This window comes from Carassius gibelio, chromosome A25 (genome assembly GCF_023724105.1).
Source record: "Carassius gibelio isolate Cgi1373 ecotype wild population from Czech Republic chromosome A25, carGib1.2-hapl.c, whole genome shotgun sequence".
NCBI lineage: Eukaryota > Metazoa > Chordata > Actinopteri > Cypriniformes > Cyprinidae > Carassius > Carassius gibelio.
The window spans coordinates 3,723,147-3,747,449 of NC_068395.1; the positions used below are offsets into that span (position 1 = coordinate 3,723,147).

The 24,303-nt window shown below is 36.6% G+C and overlaps 2 protein-coding genes across 2 annotated transcripts; both read left to right on the plus strand.

The window, feature by feature from the left end:
* The first annotated feature begins 515 nt into the window (after positions 1 to 515).
* LOC127947305 (phosphatidylserine synthase 2) lies at positions 516 to 11,644 on the plus strand. The gene is made up of 12 exons (XM_052544316.1): positions 516 to 1,532; positions 3,044 to 3,145; positions 4,840 to 4,922; positions 6,431 to 6,498; positions 6,582 to 6,716; positions 7,280 to 7,330; positions 7,503 to 7,616; positions 7,717 to 7,835; positions 7,921 to 8,035; positions 8,118 to 8,263; positions 9,515 to 9,700; positions 10,285 to 11,644. Exons 1-12 carry the CDS (start codon positions 1,432 to 1,434, stop codon positions 10,442 to 10,444), a joined length of 1,380 nt encoding a protein of 459 aa, XP_052400276.1. The 5' UTR covers positions 516 to 1,431; the 3' UTR covers positions 10,445 to 11,644.
* Positions 11,645 to 12,185: 541 nt separating this feature from the next.
* On the plus strand, positions 12,186 to 23,463 carry LOC127947456 (L-fucose kinase-like). The gene is given in 24 exon segments (XM_052544592.1): positions 12,186 to 12,418; positions 12,829 to 12,980; positions 14,032 to 14,082; positions 14,166 to 14,288; positions 15,546 to 15,618; positions 15,758 to 15,855; positions 15,943 to 16,023; positions 16,155 to 16,274; positions 16,347 to 16,518; positions 17,314 to 17,420; positions 17,500 to 17,601; positions 17,877 to 18,050; positions 18,221 to 18,294; positions 18,509 to 18,592; positions 18,594 to 18,859; positions 18,938 to 19,154; positions 19,228 to 19,394; positions 20,094 to 20,321; positions 20,450 to 20,593; positions 20,947 to 21,066; positions 21,207 to 21,394; positions 21,468 to 21,567; positions 21,649 to 21,872; positions 22,920 to 23,463. Coding segments are annotated over 24 exon segments (3,249 nt in total). The 5' UTR covers positions 12,186 to 12,336; the 3' UTR covers positions 23,022 to 23,463.
* Positions 23,464 to 24,303: the final 840 nt, after the last annotated feature.

Here is a 24,303-nt window from a genome sequence, read left to right on the forward strand (position 1 = left end):
GTGTGTCCTCTAGAAGCTCCTGCATTGCGCTCTGAACGTCACTTGAATGTGCCAACCCAAAGAAGCACAAAGTCACTTTTACGGACTATTAAATTAAATGTTCCCTCCTGGTGGAATGACCTGCCCAACTCGATCCAAGTAGCTGAGTCCTTAGCCATCTTTCAAGAATCGACTTAAAACCCATGCATCTCTTACATTTTTGACCCTCCAACTTTAGCACTCACTATTCTAATTATATTCTTAAAAATAAATAAATAAAATAGAAATAGAAAAAATAAGAATAGAAAAATAGAAAAAATAAAATAGAAACTAACTTTCTAATCTTTTTGTATTCTATTTTCTTTTAATTTATTATACAATTATATAAAAAGGACCTCTAACACTAGCTTGCTCTATTCTTTTTCTATTCTATCTGTTATTTTGTTTATTTATTATATTATTTTAAAGCCATTGCTACCTCTTTGGCGTTTAAACTAACTGAGACTTGTAATAGCACTTATATAGGTATAAGCTTTTCCACACCTGCATTTATATCATATCACGTACATACATAATAAATAAATATATATAAGCATAAGCAATAAATATATATAATGATGTGTTCATAACTGATTGTGGATGCAGAACAGAGATGCTAACAGTGCACATGGTTTGATGACCAAAAACACAAATTTGTGACGCCGCCTGTGGAATAAACGGAAATGACGCCATGCCGCGCGACCTTAAGATGGTTATATGTTCTGAAGTGCATTAGAGGTGCGTGTGCGTCCGCCGCAGTCTGTTAAACCGTTTTATTGGTCCTCTGAGGATGGTGCTATCGCGTTGCGTTCATACATGAAGCTCGGAGAGGTCATTTCCATGCCGGTTTTTAAAACCTCTCGTCCATGAGAGACTGCTGACCCGGTTTTTACGCTCGCGCTCCGTTATCGGCCAGTGGCGGGACGCACACGAGCTCCGGTTGATTTTAGTTGTTTTATGTTTTATTTACGGTTTAACTCTCCGCACAGATGCGCTGTTTTAGTTAGTTAAACTGAGTTTTTGCTGGGTTAGGTTAGTTAGTGAGTTATTCTGGTTTAGTTAGTTCAGGTTTAAATCTCAGCGCAAGTGAGTTGGGTTTGGGTTAGTTTTAATGTTGGTCAGGATTAGTTTGGTTGTAAACCACAGCATGGGTATGTTGGGTTAGGGGTCAGGTTGAGTCGTATCAGCACAGGGCTGTTGGGTTTAGTTCAGTTAGACTTGAAATGTGTGTTGAGTTAAAGAGAGTTCATCTGTCAGCTAGGTTTAGTTCAGTTTGAAATCACAAGTGTTTGGTCAAATTTAGGTTGTGTTGAGTTAAGGCAAGTTCGGTTTGTGTGTGTTGGGTTTAGATAGTTTTCAGTGAAATCACAGGTGGGTCAGGTTTAGTTCAGGTTTAGTTTAAGCTCTGCAGTGATGGCTAAAGGCGAGTGGAAGAGGTCTGGTGCTGATGATCTCCCGTTAACCGAACAGTCTGAGTGTGAAGTGTTCGATGATGGAACCAATACATTCTTCTGGTGAGTTCACATCTCTTATGTTATGTTAATAGATTATTATGTTTATTAGCTGATTGTGCTCCTTGATTTAATTGTCACTTTTTATCAATTTAACAGAAACTGAATAAAAGCACTACTTTCTTTCAAAAGAAGAAAAAAAAAACACTGACCCCAAACTTCTAAACAGTAGTGTATTTTGTTACAATATATTTATATTTGTAATAATACTGTTTTTTTTTTCTATTCATAATAATACTCAAAGAAGATGAATTCATATTAGAAAGATTTCATCAGGAATAAGTTATATTTAAAAATATATTCAAATAGAAAACAATTTTAATTTGCTAAAATATTTCACAATAATGCTGTTTTTTTCTTTTGTATTTCTAATCAAATAAATGCAGTCATAATGAGCAGAAGAGACGTCTTTAAAAAATAAAAAAAAATCTTATTGATCCCAAACTTTTGAACGGCTGTGTGTGTGATGTCTAGAGACTGTTCGGTAGTATTATAGCTTTGCTCGGCTTTTCTCTCTTCTGTAACCTCAGCAGAATGATACTTGATCAATTAAAGGCTTTAAGATGATGCTGTGGACGAGACTCTTTCACTCCTAGGCTTTTATACACAGAACTATAGAGAAGAAACCATGACAGATCCATGTATAGTTTTATACTGTATGTTAATTATCACATTAATTTAAATCTGGACCCTTCTCTCTGTTAGTTATAATATACTCCGATGATATAGTCAAAAACTGGCCAAGGTTACTGCACAAAGAATGACATTTGATAGATTTCTAATATACAAATGAATTTTAAATTACTTTAACAGAAACATTAATATTATTATTAATAATATTATTATTAATCACAATTATAATTATATTAATTATAATCCAGTAACATTTATACTAATTGTTTACATGTCTTGTTTTGGACCGTTTCAGCCAATATTCATAATTTATTTTTGTATTATATTTTATTTTAATGCAGTAATTAAATCAGATTACAACATGATATGCATTGCAACAAATTATTGTTATTGATAATAATAATAATAATAATAATAATAGAAATTTGATAGTACTAATGCAACATTTTTCTATAATTACACATATTTAGAACCAATTTTAGTTTTTTTTTTTACCTGATTTTTAATGCAAAAAGAAACTGATTTGCATTAATTTTTTTACTTTGTTTTGGGATGTTATAACTAATATTCAAAAACAATTTTGTTTTATTTTTATTTTTTAATGCATCAACTAAATCAGAGTACAAATATAAAAACAAATGAATTATATTAATATGAATACTGCCTAAAGGGATAGATCACACAAAAATTAAAAAATATTTGAGATTTAACACTTGACCTCTTAATTGTCAAAATGTGTGTGTGTGTGTGTGTTGAGGTGTGCTTTTGTTTAGGATCAACCTGTATACCAACTCAGCAGGTTTTGAATGTGAAAAAACAGACTTCTGCCAGTACCGTTTGAATGCAAGCTTTGTACTCTTCTTTCATCTTTCTCTCTGCAGGAGGGCACATACTCTGACAGTGCTATTCATCCTGACATGTGCTCTAGTTTATGTGACACTGTTGGAGGAAACACCACATGACACTGCGTACAACACTAAAAGGTATGGCCTTCAAGCAGTCAGTGTGTCTTTTACTTTTAGCATTGAGACCAGAATGCAGTTCAGTGCTAGACAATGAGGCACATTGCCACCTTCTGAAGAGAAGCTAAGGTGCTCTGATGTGGACAGAAATGACACATGGATATAGGTGGGAGTGCCTTGGCAAGTGTCATGCTTTCTATTGGCTAACAGGGTTATGTGTGACATCTGCTGCTGATCACAAAGTACAGGTCACACAGACTGACCCACTGTGCTCAAAAGCATGTGAACTTTATCAGAAGTATTTCAGTATGAATGCAATGAGTCGTTTTATTAGTGGTGCTTGTAAGTTTTTAACCAACCCCTAAGTATTTAAACTAGACAACCACCTGAAACACTTAAATAGCAACTGAATAGCAACCTATAAAACAAGAACTCAGAAAAGAGGTGGCTTTTAAGTTTCATAAACTAATTTCCTGGTGGAAAAACTACATTACCCATGATTCAGCAGCGATTCCCCACCAATCAGAGAACTGTGACAAACAAATAGCCTCATAAGAACTCCATATCACTACTCCATATCAGAACTGTGTCTTTATACACCAAGAATCATGCCTGACAGGGCGCTGGCACGCTGCTGCTACTGTAGCTAACATAGAGGGAGACCACCGTCAGACCAGGATCTTGTCTTCACGACAACAATATCTATACTTCATGATGAGCATAAATATAAAGCCTACTGATAAAGGACACCGTCAACAGTATTGACGGCTAAATAGACTGTGTTTGACAGGTGCAATATGCCAGTGTGTCACCGGCCTAAGGTTTTCAAAAGGAATCACGCGAGCATCACTACAACTAGGAAAAAAACGATTGTAATTCAAACGCAGCTGTCGTCAGCATTTAAACAGACCTTTGCTCTTAATTCTGATCGGTCCAAGGCTATAACAAAATCTGAGCAGGTCTAAAAACTGAAACTGTTGATACTGCACTCTACACTTTGGAAAAGTTATATATATATTTTAATATGAGCAGGTCTACAAACTGGGATTGGTAATGCTGCACTGTAATCATAGTTATTTATTTATAGGTTTCATTATATTTTATTATATGACATTGGTTTGAGACTGAGAGTATTTTATTTAGTGGACAACTTTGCAGCAGTATTTTATTTCTTATTCTTTTTTAATTTTATATATATTTTCTTAAAAAGTGTAATAAAAAAAAAAAGTGTAAACAAATTGTTAAAAAAAAGTTTATAGTAATGAACAACCTGCAGTTTAATGTTTGTGTTTCTTTCCCTTACTGTACCGAAAATGAACCGAACCGTGACTGTAAAACTATAACTTAAAAAAATTATATATATATATATATATATATATATATATATATATATATATATATATATATATAATTAAAGGGATAGTTCACCCAAAAATAAAAAATTCTGTCCTTTACTTATCCTCAAGTTGTTTCAAACCTGTATGAGTTTTTTTGTTCTGTTGAGCAGTAAAGAAGATATTTTAAAGAATGTGGTTAACCAGAGAGTGGCAGGTTGCCAATGACCTCAATAATACATATATATTTTTACCCATGGACGACTTGAGGGTGAGAAACATCCTAGTACCACCTTGGCATCTTGAGAATTTTGCATATAAAGAACCACTCGCATTTTCTCCAATGTTTGTTTTATTTTGTGTATATTTTGCCTTTTTCAGAGGAATTGTGGCTAGTATTCTGGTGTTCCTTTGTTTCGGAGTAACACAAGCTAAAGATGGTCCCTTCACACGTCCTCACCCAGGTCAGTAACCTTTACATGATTTAACCCTAAAGTCAGAACAGTAGCTTTTATTCAGAGATCATTTAACCTTAATTCAGGTTTCACATCACCTTCATGTCGACTTTGAGATGCTAGAATTGTAGGTCTCTTAGTACTGTTGATGTGGAGTAGCTAAAAGTAGTGACTTAACCACAGGTTTCAGTAGTGTGACAGTCACTAAGCTGTTTTAAGAACAGTGTAGATTTTCCAGTAACATGCTTTGCAACAACTAGCAGTGTAATGTAACTAACATGAAGATAGCTTTAGATGCCTATGTGGCAATAAAAGTCTAATCAAATCAAAATATTGGTATATAATCACACTTTTTGTTCTTTTTTTTTTTTTTTTGTGCAGCCCAAACCCATGTTTTAAATTGGAGTCACAGTTGGCAGTGTGCATTTTGCAGCCCTACTGTAAATTTGTTCAAGTTTGATGCTTTCACTGGAAATCTTAATTGTTTGTGTGCCTGAGAAATATAGCGTGTGTAGTTAGCTGCTACTTATACATCTGTAATGAAACTAACTATTCAAAGGTGTAACTTGGCTGTAGTTTGTTTTAATTATGATTAGATTGAAGTTGCATTCTGAGAGACAGTTTAAAACAGTTTCAACATTGAGTAAGAATGAGTATACGGTTATACCAACATTTACTCAAATCTCCTACAAAACGCTCTTGGTTGTGTTCGCTGTTATGAGGGCCGACTTGCTTTGGTAGACGAGCTAGTCCAGGCCTTTCAACACATCACTCACTGAATCCTGAAAGATGATTGAAGGATTCAGTCAGGCCTCTCAAAGGCAGGAGATAACAAATGAATGTAGCACCAATTATAAGTTGGGCTATCTGTCAAAGTTAATGGTGTTAAATTTCCATTCCAGTTAAGCATGCAAGTTTGTTTTTAAATAGAATAGTTTCTTGGGGCTCCAACATAGAAAGAAGTAGATGCAAACAAATGGTTGCAGTCGAGCATCACAATCTTAATCTCACATCCTTAATTCAGGCATGTTAAATTAAAAAAGGCTTTTAAGTTCCTTTTTTTGCATTTTGACTAAATGCTTCATGAATATAATGTCTGTGGTGGCTCCCTTATAGCTTGAATAATTGCTATATTTCTTATGTTATTGAAAGAAAAATATTTTCTGTCATTTTAAAATGCATTGTCTGTAATTGTATATATGTATTTATACGTTTTATTGTTTTAATAATTTATTTATAATTTGTACTATATTTTGAGTTTGCGACTAAAACTCAAGAAAAAAGTATTTCTGATGATATGGCAAAATAATCATTTAAACTTATATAATCAACAAAACCAAATAACCCAAATGCAGATGAACTGTAATAGTTCAGGTGTGTTACAGACAACAAACATTCAATCATCCAACATAAACCACAAAAATCCTCCTGTAAGACTTAATAATAATTTGAGTTATTTGTATATTAGTCATATGTAATATATAATCATGTTTGTGGGTACATGTTTGTCTTTGCAGCATACTGGCGTTTCTGGCTGTGCGTTTCTGTTGTGTATGAACTCTTCCTCATCTTCATCCTGTTTCAGGTTTGTTATCGGCTACATTGACACAACTTTACATATGTTTTGTCCATATTGTGTCATATTCAAAATTCAGACTTTTCTTCCAGACAGTGCATGATGGCAGGCAGTTTATGAAGTACATCGACCCTAAACTGGGCGTCCCTCTTCCTGAAAGAGATTATGGTGGAAACTGTCTCATTTATGACCCTGGTCACCCTGCTGACCCCTACCACAATATCTGGGTATGCATACAAATCAACATTAATAAACGGTATTGATACTGATAATACAGATGAAGGTTGCTAGTCAAATATTCATCTGATCTGTCATCACAGAATTGTTATGAAAATAACTGTATGTTACAGATAATGTACAGTCATTTGTATTTCACTGAATAAACTCTGTAATGATAATGTCCATCTGACATCTGACATCATCCTGCTCTTATATGATTACTTGATAAATAAATAAATAGACATGAAATATTGATTAAAATTGAAATATTATAATGTCGGAAAAGGAGGTGGTGTGAAATGTGACATAAAACAGCTGTGTAGGAACAACATGAAAACGCATTTACCTTTTTAATCTGGTGTATTTCCAAAAATCAAATAGAATATATTATTTTTTTTATTAGGAAAACTGTTCTTATTTAAAATGTCATGCACTGATTCATTGATAAGATCAGGGAAACTTATTGAAATAAATAGGATACTTTTGAATTTGATGCAGTTTTTAATATCCAAGTTTTTTTTTGCAGCAGGAAATAATAGTTTGTATTATTATATTATTATTTTCCCAACAGGACAAAATGGATGGATTTGTTCCAGCCCATTTTCTTGGCTGGTACATTAAGGTTAGTCAAATCTGATTTAACTCATTGAACATCTGAATTGATCAACAAGCATTTGATTTGTTCTGCCTAAGGTTTGGATAATGAATGCACTTCCACACATCTAAAAGCAGCAGACAGCATCAAAAATTGAATTAGAAACTATTAGTCATGTGTTTGTGTCCGTGTGTGTCAGACGCTGGTGATCAGGGACTGGTGGATGTGTATGATCATCAGTGTGATGTTTGAGTTCCTGGAGTACAGCCTTGAACACCAGCTGCCCAACTTCTCAGAGTGCTGGTGGGACCATGTGAGTTAAACCCCCCAAACACCCTGTGAATCATGCATCATCCTGTTTCAAAGAGATCAGACAGAACTTGTCCTCATGAAATCACTCTCTCCTGCTGTAGTGGATCATGGATGTGTTGATTTGTAACGGTTTGGGCATTTACTGTGGCATGAAGACTCTCGGTTGGCTCTCCATGAAACCCTATCAGTGGCAGGGATTGTGGAACATTCCTACATACAAGTAAAAGCACAATAAACCTCTGAAATGATGTGTCTGCAGGTCAGAAACTAAAATATCATGACTTTAATGCCATTTTGTGTTTCAGGGGGAAAATTAAGCGTATTGCCTTCCAGTTTACTCCATACAATTGGGTGAAGTTTGAATGGCGTCCCGCATCTAATCTGCGAAGGTGGCTGGCGGTGCTGGGTATTATTTTCATGGTGAGTCACATGACCAGCTCATGTAATCACTGCACAATGATTTGAATGAAAAATTAGGTCTTTTTCTCGCACTTTTTTGCAGTTTTTATTGGCAGAGCTGAATACCTTTTATCTGAAGTTTGTGTTGTGGATGCCTCCTGAACATTATCTGGTGCTTTTGCGGCTCATCTTCTTTGTGAACGTGGGTGGAGTGGCGATGAGAGAGATCTACGACTTCATGGATGATCCGTAAGTACAGTCTAGTGCTTTTTTTAAACCTTAATGAGCTGTCTCAGCTGTTGTCTATGTAGGCTGCTGCCTTCTAAGGCAGCACTTCTCAGTGGGGTGGTACAGGCATAAAAAAGGGGGCATCCACATATAACTTGTGTTTGCTATTGGCGATTACCTGGATAATGGATAGAGGGGAGGAAAGGTTGAGAACCACTGTTTGAAGGCAGTGTCCTGGCTTAAAGGAAAAGTTCATCCAAAAATGAAAATGTATTCACCCTCAGGTGATCCAAGATTTAGATGAGTTTGTTTCTTTTTGGATGGTTATTGTTTATCATCTGAATGTCTGTAAAAATAGATTTACATGTCACCTTAGCGATTAATCTCATGGATTCAGATGGCAATTAATTTATTCACAGTGGGGCGAGTTCTGTGATTTTACAAACCTTGAAATGTGCTGCACACGTGGTCAGTCACATGGTTGTCTGCTGTTAATAAAATGTCATATGCTAATGAATTATGGGAAGAAATTCACATTTAATAATATTCCATTATTTAAATCTGTTTAAAAATAAGAAAATAGACACGCTACAGTTGAAATGGTTTTCTGTCTTGTACGTAACGTTACATACGGTAAACATATAGCTGCTTGGTTTATATTTTTATGTATATAACTATACAGTATAACGTATATTTTAAAATTGTATTGCAGACTGATGCTTTCATAATAATCACCCATTTCAAACGCTAACATGCTTTTCTTCTCTTCTCTTTGCTGTGGTGGAGCAGTTATCAACTGTTGTACTTGTATACTTTCCATCATTTGAGTAATAAATGTGCATGCAAATTACTGCATAGTGCAACAGTTACCGAGTTACTGGACGGTGTACAACAGTGGTCAAAAATGATTTAAATGGTGAATTTTGAATTGATTTCTTCTTGTAAACTCACATGTGAATTCAGACAGCAATTATATTACCTCACGACCTTGGTGTTTGTCACAAACAGTAGATAATTCGACTAGGGATTTTTCTGCATTACCGACTAACCGTTGTAAATGCTGAATATAGTTTACACCTCCATGAGAAACAATTGCCATCCAAATCAAGCTTTACTAACCAATGGATCCTTTGCAGTGAATGGGTACTGTAAGAATGGGAGTACATATATGCTTGGATATGCTTATGAGGCCTTAAATATGACCTTGTTAAGCAACTCATTGTCTTCTTTTCTATTTTTGCAGTTAATCTAATGAATCATTTGAATTTTTAGGAAATTCTATAAAAAGTTGGGCCAGCAAGCGTGGATTGTGGCGACCATTACTGTTACGGAGTTTTTGATCGTGGTCAAATATGATCCGAAAACCATTATGCTGCCAATCCCCTTCTTCGTCACACAGTGCTGGACCCTCGGAATCGTCCTCATCTTCTTTTGGACCTTGTGGCGGTTCTTCATCCGGTAACCTGCAAATCAGCTCTGTCAACATAATTACAGATAGCAATATAAAATGCTGATTAAGTAAATTATTATTAATAAGAGAATGTGTTAGGCAAAATATAATTTGACTTTTTACATAAAAAATATATATTGGGTAAGTCTGCTTTTACTATTTTTAAGTATAGTGTATGTAACAGTGGGCAATATTGTTCTTGTCAATCATCCTCATCACTTTGGATGAGTGGCATGCATCTAGTAATCGGTCTTTGGATAACTTTTTCACTTCCAAAAATGTTTCGACAATATAGTGTTAAAAAAATGGACTACAGTACAGATACATTATATGCATAACATTTTTCAGTAAGTCTAAATATACATTCTTATATTACATTTTTGTTTAATTGTATAATTTATTGATATATGTGTACAAATGCCCTGTATAATTTGCAGCATATAATACTGGATTTACACTGTGCGCACACACACACACACACACACACACACACACACACACACATATACACACACACACACACATATATATATATATATTACACAGATGTCTTGACTAACATGTTAATTGACCAAGTCTTCTGCATTGACAGTGACATCACACTCCGATACAAAGAAACCCGCCAGCGCAGACAGGAAGGGTCTTCGGAGCAGGACAGGGTCCCTGGACACGCCGATGCCAGCAATTTGGCCACATCAGGCCGTAGTAAACTAAACGGCAGTACGGACACAGTCCGACACAGGAAGTCATGAATCCATCCTTCCACACACAAAAAGCCATGCGCTGCACATCGCAAACGGACACACGTTTGTGTTTATAATCTTGTACAGATCATGCCAACGCTCATGGTGTCTGTCGAGCAGCATCCAGACAGATGATGCCATCATTGTCTTTACTCACAGAGAGCTTTGTTGTATATTTTAGGAAAAATATGTCTTTGTAGCTGTTACATAGGTGAGGCGTTTAGAGTTTGGGGGTCCACTTTTCCTCTGGTTTTGACTTTAGTGATCAGGAAAAAACATTTCGATGCAGAACACTATGCAGTGAACTAACAGAGGAAGTGCACATACAGCCATTTATGAATAAAAAATTATTTTTAAGTTACATTAAGCAGGTAGGAACACAGTAAGTAGTTCCAAAACATCCTGCATGAACTATAACACTATATTTAAAAAGCTATAAGAATGTAATTATTTAATCTGCTGTGTCCTTCTGCTATGTTTAGGATGGTGAAGGAAGTTAGTGTGCCTGTTACACAAGCACCTCACACACGGATATTTCTTCGGACGTGTTTAACATGGGTCAGTGCCGTGACTGGACCAAAAACGAAGACCTTTACTTTCTGTTTGCATGCGTGAATGTGTGCGTGAGACCATAACGGCCAAATCATTCATCATGCTGATGCTGTTTTTATTTCTGCAGGGTAATCACATACTGAAACTTAGTGTTTTGGATTTGATAAATGATAATAATAATATTAATAATAATTAAAAAAAAATCAGGAAGTCATCCAAAGTGTATGCTCATGCTGTAAGTATATCAGGCTGTTTGTGTATCTGGTCAAAGTGAGTGGGTTGTTAGCTATTGTGTTGTGGTAGTGCATCCAAACAAGGCCTGATCTGATGTATCAAAGGCCATTATAATCTTACTGTGAATGTAAAGATCTAGCACTAGTTCGACTTAAGCGCCAATGCCTGAGCTGTTACTGTTTAGTATCATGTTACCGAAGGTGTTTAGGGATTAGTTTTGATTTAACCATAAGGGGAAAGTTTAAATCGCACTAAATGTTCTCATATAAATGATCAGGATTGTCTTTCTGAAGTCTTTGTGGGACCATTTGATGATATGTCTGCCTCTGCTTATAGCGGTTCATGTAAACGTTAGTAGAATGAACAACTGAGTACATATTTTATAATGTTTTCAATAAATAAAAAGGAGTTCTTACTCTTTAACTGTCTTAATTTTTTCCATGAATGTTGATTTCATACTGCCTGTTCCTCAGAAAATTCATTTAGCTGAAGTATACGAAAAGTAATTAAATTTTGATTCCAAGCAGATTAGTAGTTTAGCTTTTGTTCGTTTCAAACTATATTTTCTAGTGTAGGATTCATGTAAGAAATTGAATGTACCCAAAGTAATTAAGTTATTTTGCTTATTTTGGTTCTTTAGTCATTAAGGATTAAATGTATTATTATTATCATTTTAGTTTTCGATTGTTTCATAGTTCGCAAGAAAGCTGCCTGATTCAGGTATGAAATCTCTAGTTCCCTTTCTTCTGAAATCGCTTTTCCCCATCGGTTTTTAAATGTAGTTTTAGATAACCGAAGTCAACCAATGTTGACAGATTTTATTCGTTGCTGTTCATAACCATATTCATATACATATTAAAACTGGCTGACACGTTTTATGTATCGTTAAACTACAATTCCCGGCGCACCGTGGCTGCAGTCAGATAGTGGTCCAGAGGCTACTTTGTAGTCCGGAAGTGTTACATTCACGGTTTTGGGGTTCTATAAGAATGGGGTAATTCACGTTTAGCTTGAGTTCTAATCCATTGACAGATGCCGAATAAATCGGATCGGGGTGCTGTTCGCTTCTGCTCTTTGCACTCACGTTTGTTGAATAAGAAATAAACCACGCCAGGATGGCAGATGATGGATTGCTGAAGTGGACCGTTATCGTGCTCACATGCCAACATAAAGACAGCGTTTATGCCTTCCAGAGAGGTGAGTTCATGATTTATTTACATCCTGTGTCTGTGCGTTTATCTACGTTAACGTTCTCTAAATATTGTTTTCTTTGAGTTTTTATTGAATCCATTTGGGCTGCCCTGAAACGTCATGAAAATAATGTACTATAATATAATATACAGACTATTACATAAAAGTACTGTGGAATTACTCTGGGTTGTTTTGGACACTGTATCGTAGTTCTGCCCTCTTGAAAGTATCTTTGTATTAAGTGTCAGGGGTACAAAAATTTAGGCGCAATATTTAGGAACCATGGTATTTCCATCTGATGACATCAAAATACCATGGAACCACCATAGTGCTTAACTGTATAAGGGTCTGTCTTACATTACCAGACCTCCATACCAGGTGCAGGTGAATCTCATTGAGGTTTGTGTGTGTTTCAGAGCTGGAGGTGCGTCAGAAGCGTGGTCTTCTCCCAGCGGATGCCCTGCTGCTGACTGTTCCTGACCCTCACGCCCGTCTGGGCAGCGGCGGGGCCACACTGAACGCCCTGCTGGTGGCTGCAGAGCACCTGAGCGCCAGAGCTGGATACAGCGTGAGCTTCACAGTACAATATAGGGCTCTGTGTGTGTGCAGATAGTTAAGGATTGGAGAGGAATCCTAAAGCATGTGTTCAGGATTGCTAAAGGGATTTCTTGAGCCTAAAGGACCTAAATGGGATCAAATAAAGATCCTTAACAATTACTGGTCAAAAGTTTGAAATAATTTAAATATATATATTTTTGAAAGAACTCTCTTATGCTCACCAAGGCTGCATTTATTTGGTCAGAAATACAATAAATAAATAAATCATTAATATTGTGAAATGTTGTTAACATTTAAAATAAATGTTTCTATGTTAATATTTTTAAATTCCCGTGATGACAAAGTAAAATTTTCAGCATCATTAATTCAGTCTTTTTTTCAGTCAGTTTCACATGATCCTTCAGAAATCATTCTGATATGCTGCTTAGTTGAAAAGTTTCACTATTTAGTATTTTTGTTAATGTTGTATTTATTAATATTAGTAAACTGTGGAAACTGTGATACTCTAACATATTAAAAAAATATTTTTTGTAACATTATAAATGTCTTAACTGTCACTTTTAATCAATTTAGATTATACTTGCTGTATAAAAGTATTATACCTTTTTTATGATTTCTGAGGGGTCATGTGACATTAAATACTGGAATAATGGCTAATGAAAATTCAGCTTTGCCATCAGAGAAATAAATGACTGTTCAAAAAATGTTAGAATAGAAAATGGTTATTTTGAATAATAATAATATTTTACAATATTAATGTTTTACTATAAGTTTGCTAAAAAAAAATGCAGCCTTGGTGAGCATAAGAGACTTATTTAAAAAACAATTGTCCCATTAGAGTGGTTTAGAGGATTGTTTCCAGATTATTATTTACTATTAGCAATACTGTATACATCCTTTAGGAGTTTATACTAGGAAATAAATATATAATTCATATCCCTTATTCTTAATATTTCTGTTTTATTGATAAATGACCAGAATAAATTTTTTTCTCTTTACTTGATTACACAAGGATCTTAAAACATACGTGAACTCCCTTAAATGTGTGTGTTTGTGTTTAGGTGGTGAACGCAGATGTTCTGGATGAAGCTCACATTCTCATCCTTCACACGGTCTGTAATAATAATAATAAAAGGATTTTAGATGAAAATGATTCTCCAATGTGCTAGTAGGTGTACTGTATGTGTGTTTTCAGGGCAGAGATTTCCCATGGGACGCCTGCAGCAGGGCTTTCTGCTGGGTGCCTGTACAGAGATCAGATGATGTAGAAGGAGCTGTATGCTGTTTAGACCTGCTGTTGGACTGTCTGTCCACAAAGGTGAGCTGAACACACAGTTAGGCACACATAAATGTAAATTAATTCATACACCACTCTATATATATTTACCATATTTTTCGGACTATGAGTCGCACTTCAGTATAAGTCGCATCAGTCCAAAAATACGTCATGATGAGGAAAAAAACATGCAAGTCGCACTGGACTATAAGTCATACCTGTCAAGTATCCCGTTTTGGCCGGGAAAGTCACGTATTTTACCCTTCTTTCCCGCCGTCCTCCCGTATTAGTATTTTCCCGTAAATCTCCCGTATTTATTTTTTTTTTATTTTAACCTGCGTTATTAATAAAATAATAATAATAAAAACATTCCCAATCTGAGCTCTGTCACTAGTCTCGCGATAACTGCCACCTGTAAGTAGCCTGTCGCGCGGGGTGTGTGAGGTCAGGTGACATGAGTTATAACGCGGGAAAAACAACCACAACAAAAGAAAAAACAGAGACGGATGATGGATGCTATGATAGAGAGTGAAGGCACACCTGCCAAAGAACCAAAACCCATGTGTAAATACCAGGATAAATGGGACAGCGAATTTACTTTTTTAAAGAATGCAAAGTCTGCAACAAATTTGCACAACAACTCACTAAAAGAGTAAAAGAAAAGTTATGTGAAATAAAAAGAAAAACTGTAAAAGAAAAGCAATATGAAATGAAAAGAATGTGTGGAATGAAAATAAAATGTAAATGTAAAGACAAGCAATGTTAAATTAACAGAAAATATGCAAATAAGCCTTTAAATAAATGCTCTTCATATATACCATTTTGTGTTTTCATTTGGGCTATAACACCTGTCTTAAAATGTAAGGGATACTGGAGCTTTGTTGGGGTGGTGGGACTGCTTGCGGTGGGCGCCGGAAAATGTCCCTTATTTTCAAATTCAAAACTTGACAGGTATGCTATAAGTCGCATTTATTTAAAACCAAGAACCAAGAGAAAACATTACCATCTCCAGCCGCAAGAGGGCGCTCTTTGTCTTCAGTGTAGACTACAGAAGCACTGAGCAGCATAGAGCGCCCTCTCGCGGCTATAGACGGTAATGTTTTCTATTGGTTCATTTTTCTCGGTTCATTTCTCTCGGTTCATGTCGAATTAATTTTGATAAATAAGTAAATAAATAAGGACCAGCCAAACTATTAAAAAAGTGCGACTTATAGTCCGGAAAATACGGTATATGTAATACAGTGAGGTGAGAGCATTATTATCCAAATGCACATGTAGTGAAACATCCCATTGTTTCAGATTTGTGCTGGTTCTCCGCCTGGAGTTTGGGTGTGTGGCACTGATATGATCCTGAATATTCCAACACGACAATGTGAGTTAATATTCATACATCTAATGCACAAACAAAACATCTCAAAAGCATTTGCATGTTTTTTTTAGGTACAGAGACAAATCAGCAGTTTGCTGTTTCAGAAACACTTTTTTTAATAGTAAACATTTTTTCTCTACAGTAATTTCATGGGACGGGTTCTCTGGGGTTCGGGTTGTGGCGTTGCCAGGTGACATTAGTTTTGATGTTAATCATGGCATCTATCTCACTGATGCAGAGGTGTGTTATTTGACATTAGGGGGATTTCTTTTTAAATTATTCATTTGCATACCACTTTCTTAAAATGTTTCATTCTTGCTGTTACAGTCCAGAGTGTGTAACATTATCTATAAGGGCTCAAAGGAGAAAATCAGCTGTGCTGCACTGCCTGATGGGAAAGTACCTCTGGTATGTCTGTTGAAATATATGTATGTACTAACAAAGTATATATTTACTTTATTTAAAGATGCATTGGATGTCTTGATTAAATGTTGAATTGTTTTTGTAAAGCTTCCTAAAAGTGTCTCTGTGGTTTTCAGGTGTCCGGACCAGTGTTTTTTTCCAGGACTGTTGCAGAGAAACTCCTACAGACACATGTTTTGTCACCATTGGACGGCTGTACATATCTTGGCATGGATTCGGGAGCTCCACCACTTGAGGTAAAATCACACACAACAGTTATTTTTCTCCGACCGGTCTCTCCCTCTCATTTTTCTTGCTCTTTCTTGCAGATATCTCTCTTTCTGGATATTCTGATGTGCCTTTGCTCTGACCTGACAGAGCAGGAATACATCAATGGAGAGAGAACAGGCTGCACTTCACCCTCCGGACCTCAGGGGGGAGTAGTGAGGAGCGGTCGTGCTGTACTGTGGAGGACCCTCAGAGGACCCTCCATCTCTATGTGTACACTTACACTATTATTTACCTATATTTCATATATATATATTTAAAAAAACATTTGTATGAAAGTAAATATGTTTCTAAATGTGTGTGCATGTGAGAAACTAATGGTTTGTGCACACCAAAAGTGAAATATTCACATCAAGTTACTCGCGAGATGTTTTTCATGTCACGAATAAAAACATAGTGCTTTACTATTGCTGCTCTGTACCTGTTGTGGAAATGTGAAAGCAGACGTGTCAATAACCTCTTCACTGATTGGCTTGAATGACAACGCATCATGCAAATATTCCGCTCAAGTAAAAATTTTTCAACTTGTGTAGAAAATGCAATTGAGGTGAATATCACACGTTTGCAGCAATTGTGTCACACAATTTGTGTAATTTCACGATGACCACTGCGGATTTGCATCTGTTTTAGTATTTGCATTGATTTCATATGTAATCTGTTCATGCAAATAATTAAATTCATATTTTGTGTGCACATACCGTAAGTCTGTTTGGGAATGGAATACTAGTCTACTGAATACTGTATGGCATATATTGGACATTGCATACTATTTAAAAAAAATTGTGAAACTATGAATACAGTTTATACGCAATGTACTCTTTTATACTTTTTAAATGCTATGTGCACTTTTGTATTCTTTATATACTATATGCAGTATTTGGTTAAAAGTAGGTTTTCCATGCATACTGAAAATCTGTATACTTCCTGAAGTATGCACACTGTAATATTGCAGAAGTAGTAAGTATAGAGTAGTATGTTATCCTGAATTTAACTTTTGTCTGTTTCTAGTGTATGTTCAGGATGGTCGCTATGATTATTTGACTCAGTCAGGTCGAGAGCATGTCATTCGTCTCACAGAAACCGGAACACAGACAACAATTCTCTCTCATATTCAGGTAGGAAATTCATATTCAGGTGGGATTTTAAAGTCTGTTATTTTAACTTTTCTTATGCAATATAATTTCTGTTTTTAAGGATGTGAAGTCTGTGGCAGAAGGCAGCAGAGTGATAAATAGCATGCTGGAAGGAGAAGTTTGTGTATCAACAGGAGCTGTTGTGCAGCACTGCCACCTACAGGTCTGGAGAGCCTTAAATAATCTAAAGATATGAAATCAAAGCAGACACTATTTATTTTACCACAATTCTTTTTCAATATGAAATGTCACATTACTGAAGTAAAATAGGTTGTGAATAGTTCATGTTTATTTTAAGTAAATCTTATAAGTAATAATCAAGGATGTGATCTTTTTGTATTTATACAGATTTCCATATTTTCCAACCTGCAAATTAATGTTTTTATTTTACAGTTCAGTAGAATTATTGCAAAAGTAATATATTTTTGTCAATTGCAGGGTCCAGTCCAGGTGCATTCTGGGTGCTTGTTGTCTGGGCTTGATTTGACCTCATCATCCTGCATGCAACGTCTACCCCTGTCTAGTGACATCATCATTCAGGGTCATCGAGTGATGCTGGGAGAGTTAATGTTAACCGTGTACACAGCTTTTGGAGCCCATGACAATTTAGAGGTAAGTTTAGAGCCCGTTCCTTACATTTGCATTTTTATTTATTCATTTAGCAGACACTTTTATCTAAAGCAACTTATGAAAGAGTAAGTTCCCTTATATTTTTATGAAGAACAATATAAATATGAATATGTATGCCAATCTTGTATATTGTATATGATATTTCCACCCAGGCCTGCACTGATGATGTCAATGCATCATTCCTTAATCAAAAATGGAATGATTTTTATAGTCGGACAGGAATACAGTAAGAAACTTCTACGTTCATCCGTCACACTATCAGACTTTTGAATTAATATTTGCTCTTTTTTTTAAAGATTAATGTATCCAAAAGCCACCTGCTTTTACAGGAAGAGGCTGGCTAAGTGACTTCACGGTTAATTTTTTGCATGTTTTGCTCAGATTGAGACTGTCATAGTTGGATGTAATGTGTCTAACATATATATGTGTGTGTGTTAAAGGCCTCACTACCTTTGGGGAGCTGAGAGGACTGAGTCATGCTGTTTGCTGGACGCCCGATTGTTCCCAGTGTTCATGCCACGTTCAGGGAATAGAAGGTGTCTGTTGGCTCCTGGGTGGTGCTGGTGGGTTGGACAGCTGGAGGGAAGCCTGGAGACTCTCGCTCAGAGATATTCTCATCCTGACGGACCAGCAGATGGAGCTGCGCTGGAGAGAAGATCTGTTCTTCAATGTGGGACGAAGAAGAGCCGTAGACGCTCTACAAGGCCACACAGATCTCAGTCTACTGCCGTTCTTCAGAGCAGCGGCGCTGGCCGGCCAGCAGGAGGAGCTACTGCAGGTGCTGGACTCAGGTGAGGAGGAGCGAAAGATGAGGAATGGTTTGGATATGTTGAGTTTTGAAGATACTGATGGTTTGGCTGTTGTCTCAGTGGCTGCAGGCAGCAGTGGGGATCTGGGAGTAGCTGCACGTTGTCTCGCTTGCATCGCTGATGTCCTCGGCTGTCTGGCTGGTGAGGGTAAAGGTGGTTTGCGCAGTGGACCAGCGGCGAATCCATCATGGGCCCCTGCTTTTAAGCTCCTAGAGGATGGAAACTTACCTGCAGGTGTCCAAGAACTGGCCAATCAAAGAAAGCACTGGCTCAGCAGGTCAGAACTTAAAGACTACATGAATCTGAGAGCTGCAAAGTGAGAATTTCTGATTTGTCATTGTTGTCTAAAGACCAGATTTGTTGGTGAGAGCTGCCAGGCATTATGAGGGGGCGGGACAGATACTGCTGCGGAAGGCAGTGATGTCAGCACGTGAGTTTGTGTTCATTGGTCAAGGAGAGATGCCGCCCTTGGGTGAGTGGCAGGAAGTGGAGTGTCCTGCTCGACTGGATCTGTCAGGTGAGAACAGATTTCTCCATTTCAGTTAATCAGAGAGTTCTGTTTTTATGTTTGACGATTCTGTACGGCATTCAGAGTTTAATGGAAATAAATTGCACTTCAGTTCTTTAATTTAAACAGTAAGTTAGACAGTAAAGACGTTTATTACAAAATATTTCTATTTCAAATAAAAGCTGTTCTTTTAAGATTTCTATTAATCACAAAATTCTGGAAAAAAAAACAGTTTTCACAAAAACAATAAGCAGCACAACGGTTTGTAGCATTAATAAACAGTAAATGTTTTTTGATCATCAAATCAGTTGACATTAATTTCACATTAAAACCTGAGTAATTATCTTGAAAATAATGCTTTGCGTCACATGAATAAATTGTTTTAAAATATATTCAAATAGAAAAGTGATTTAAAATTTTAATTATATTTTACAATATTTCAGTTTTACTGTTTGCTGTATGTTTGATCAAATAAATGCAGTCTCTGTGACATAAGAGACTTCTTTCAGAAACATTTTTAAAATCTTCCTGACCCCAAACCCCAGATGCATTTAAATAAATACTTGTATATTTAATAAATTATCTTTTATGGACTAGAATTGACACATTCTTGATTTAATTCCTTGTCCACATCAAACCAAAGCTTTAACACAAAACTGTTTAGATTTTCTTGGGTCTTCCTCAGTGTGTGTTTGAATCTGTCATCAGGAGGCTGGAGTGACACTCCTCCTATAGCGTTTGAACATGGTGGACTGGTAATCAATGTGGCCATCAGAGTGGATGGGAAACGGCCAATTGGAGCTCGGGTTCGACGTGTTCCAGAGCCTCATCTGCTGTTGGTCAGTACCAGCGGTGAACCGGCCTGCAGCATCTCCACAGAAACACTCTGTGAGGATCTTACTGACCTGGAAGACTACTGCCAGCCTCACGCTCCAGGTGAAGAACACACTGTGAGGCACACAACTGACATTCAGTGGGATTCAGTCTGTTTTAGCTAATATTTTAATTTAGAACATAAATGTACAATTATGTGTAAATATTTTAAGCATGTGTTTGTGTTGTAGGTGCCTTGCTAAAGGCCGTGTGTGTGTGCAGTGAGCTGGTGTGTGTATCGTCTCCTGTCTCTCTGAAGGAGCAGTTGTTAAAGCACTGGGCCGGTGGACTGGAGATCCACAGCTGGTCGTCTTTGCCTCATGGTTCTGGTCTTGGTAAGTAAATTACTTTTAATTGAATCTAATACATGATTAAACCAGCACTGTGTTAAATGTGAAATAATAGTTGTTTGGATTGACATAAAATATCTCCTGTATGAATATTAAAAAAATGTGCGCAAGAAAGAACAGAAGAAGCAACAGTAATGTATAATGGCATCTAGCTTATTTATTATTAATGATATATTTACACTTAATTATATTAATACTAATAAAAAAAGGTTTATTATAAAAGATATATATATATATATATATATATATATATATATATATATATATATATATATGTGTGTGTGTGTGTGTGTGTGTGTGTGTGTGTAATTAAAGTGTTTATGTGTATGTATTTCCAGGCACCAGCAGTATTCTGGCAGGTGCAGCTCTTGCAGCAGTGTATAGATGCACAGGACGAAGCTTCAGCACAATCTCTCTCACTCATGATGTTCTTTACCTGGAGCAGATACTCACCACCGGTACGAGAGATGCTGTCATTCTCATAATGTGCTGAATCGCTTCCCTTCTAGAGGAATATAGAATTTCACTGGCCTGCAAACTCTAACAGTTTAACAAACTGAATTTGAGGGGAGTTTCTATATTTGTTGCTGTGTTTCAGGTGGAGGATGGCAGGACCAGGTTGGTGGGTTGTTTGGAGGAGTGAAAGTGGCTCGATCTGCAGCTCAGTTACCGCTGAGAGTGGAAGTAGAACAGCTCTCTCTGACTCCAGACTTCCTGTCTGTCCTTCAGCACCAACTTCTTGTGGTTTACACTGGAAAGACGCATTTAGAACGGAACCTGCTGCAGGTACGAGCGGCTGATGGAGACGGTCAGACTTCATGAACACTGTGCTGTGTTTTCACTGGATCACTGTGTGCAGGACGTGGTGAGGAGCTGGTATGCACGTTTACCTTCCATCGTACAGAACACAGAGCAGCTGGTGACCAATGCAGAGGAGTGTGCTGAAGCCTGCAGAGACGGTAAGACACACACACACACACACACACACACATATAAACCTGATTTTGATTGACTCTTTTATTTGGTTTTGTTTCTCTCAGGATCTCTGGTCAGATTGGGGGAGTGTATAAACACATACTGGCAGCAGAAGAAGCTGATGGCTCCAGGCTGTGAGCCGGCGGCAGTGAGATCCATGATGAACACACTTCAGCCGCTGAGTTTAGGACAGAGTCTGGCAGGAGCAGGAGGAGGAGGATTCCTGTTCTTACTCACCCGTGAGCCGCAGCAGAAGGAAGCAGTGAGAGAGTTTCTCACAAACACACAGGTGAGTCACTCAAGAATGAGAACGGTTGAAGAAGAATGTGTTTAACCCTTTCTAAACTGAAATTTCATATATATATATATATATATATATATATATATATATATATATATATATATATATATATATATATATATATATTTTATAATTATATATATATAATTCTATAAATCCATTTTTCCCAAGAAAATGGTAAAGTGAAGACCATTATTTTATGTTTCAAACTTTCACATAGCATCTTTAGGTAGTAATAACATTAAACATTCAAATCCAGATTTAGATTTTCAAAGATTTATAAAAAAAAATGTATTATTATTTTTTTCCTCCAAAATGTAATAAATCCATTGAATCAATATAAAAGTTATTTTTCATATTGAAACTGTTGAAAAAACACAGCATGGTTAAAGGGATTGTTCACCCAAAAATCAAAACGATGTCATTTAATAACTCACCCTCATGTAGTTCCAAACCTGTGAGACCTCCATTCATCTTCAGAACACAGTTTAAAATATTTTAGATTTAGTCCGAGAGCTCTCTGTCCCTCCATTGAAACTGTGTGTACGGTCTACGGTCCATGTCCAGAAAGGTAAGAAAAGCATCATCAAAGTAGTCCATGTGACACTCCCTACCTCTGAACTCAATAATCTTATATACAGGCACTGGACTAAAAATACATTCAGCATTCGGCGCTCCCAAAATGAATTAAATGGGTCATCTTGTCAATGCTATAAATTACAGCAATAAAATAAAATTTTATCATGAACAAGAAAATGAAATACAATATCTCATTAGACCACAGAAATTCCTAAATTACACTTCCCTTACATTCAAATTCAAAAACTGCATTCATCTTTGCCATGTTACATTCATTTAGTTGACTATTGCTATGTATTGTACTAACAAAACCATTAATGGCATTAATAAAAACACTTACACTGACACAATGTTACATTTGAATCATCTGCAATTATGAACGCAATATTGCGTACAGAAAAAAACGGTGAAAGTAGAATGTATTTTCTGAATATTGTTGGTCTTGATGTTTTGCAGGACGTTGGTTTCTTCAGTGTTCATTCAGTGGAGCTGGATATGGATGGGATCTCAATCATTCAGAAGAGCTCTGAACATCCTGAACAACAGCAGAACACATAAATCTGAGTGACTTATAAATAACAATGCAACTGATATTATTTCTGTAAATATAACAATGCATTTAATTTAAACATTTGTCAATCTTGAATTATAAATAGAAGATTTTTTGTTTAAACTGAAATGTATCAAAAAACTGTGAAATTTAGACTTAAGTTCAAGTTTATTTGTATAGCCCTTTTTACGATACAAGGTATTGCAAAGGAACTTTACAGAAAATTAGTTTTCTACAATATTTAGTAGTAGCTTATCAGTGGTGACTCTCAGTTTGTGCGCATATATGACAGGAATTTTCTGAAAAAAATTAATACAAGATGTAGTCAACCAGACGATGAACATTATTAACAGCAATTATTATATGGTGAAATCACACTTGTAGCAATATTTGTTAGTTCTGTAAGGGAAACAGGTCAATTTAGCTCAAAGGGAATCTGTGATGAGTGGGGCGGGGCCGAGGGCCGTGGGAAAGGGCGAGTCCCACGGAGGAGATGGAAGGATATAAAACTGGAGCAACGACAGTGAAGGACGAGAGAGCACCAGGCCTGGGCTTTATTTTGTGTTTTGGTTTTCATTTGTGCACATCAGTCGTCTGTGAGGGGCTGATGCGCTGTTTTGTCTTTATTTTTTATTATTAAAATGTAATTTGATTGTCCGCCGGTTTCCGCCTCCTTCTTCCCGATGATTAGGAAGTTTTTATTATTACAGTGGTGTCGAAGCCCGGGAGAAGGAGGGACACGCTGCTGAAGATCCCTCGCTGCTTTGGTGAATCCGCGTTGCCATCGAGCTGGCGAGGAAGTGTGCCGCCATGGACGCTCGAGGCGTTGGGCTGGATCAATCAAATAAAGATTTTAATAATAAAAAATAAAGACAAAACAATGCATCAGCCCCTCATGGACGACTGATGCGCTCAAATAAAAACCAAAACACAAAATAAAGCCCAGGCCTGGTCCTCTCTCGTCCTTCACTGTCGTCGCTCCAGTTTTATATCCTTTCATCTCCAATCACTCCACCGGCCTCACCCGTTCCCACGGCCCTCGGCCCCGCCCCACTCGTCACAGAATCATTTAAGATTTTAAAGGGAATTTGAACAGAATCACTGTTTCACGGCTGATCACTGAGACGCCCTGCGATTCACTGAATGAGCCGTTTAACATCAAATCTGCGCTGGATATTAATATCCAAAGATACTTCTCTTTTCAATATTAATAAGGCTTTATTAGATAAATCTAAGACATATAAACTAATCTAACACATAAGCACACGCACTCACACATTCACACAAGTT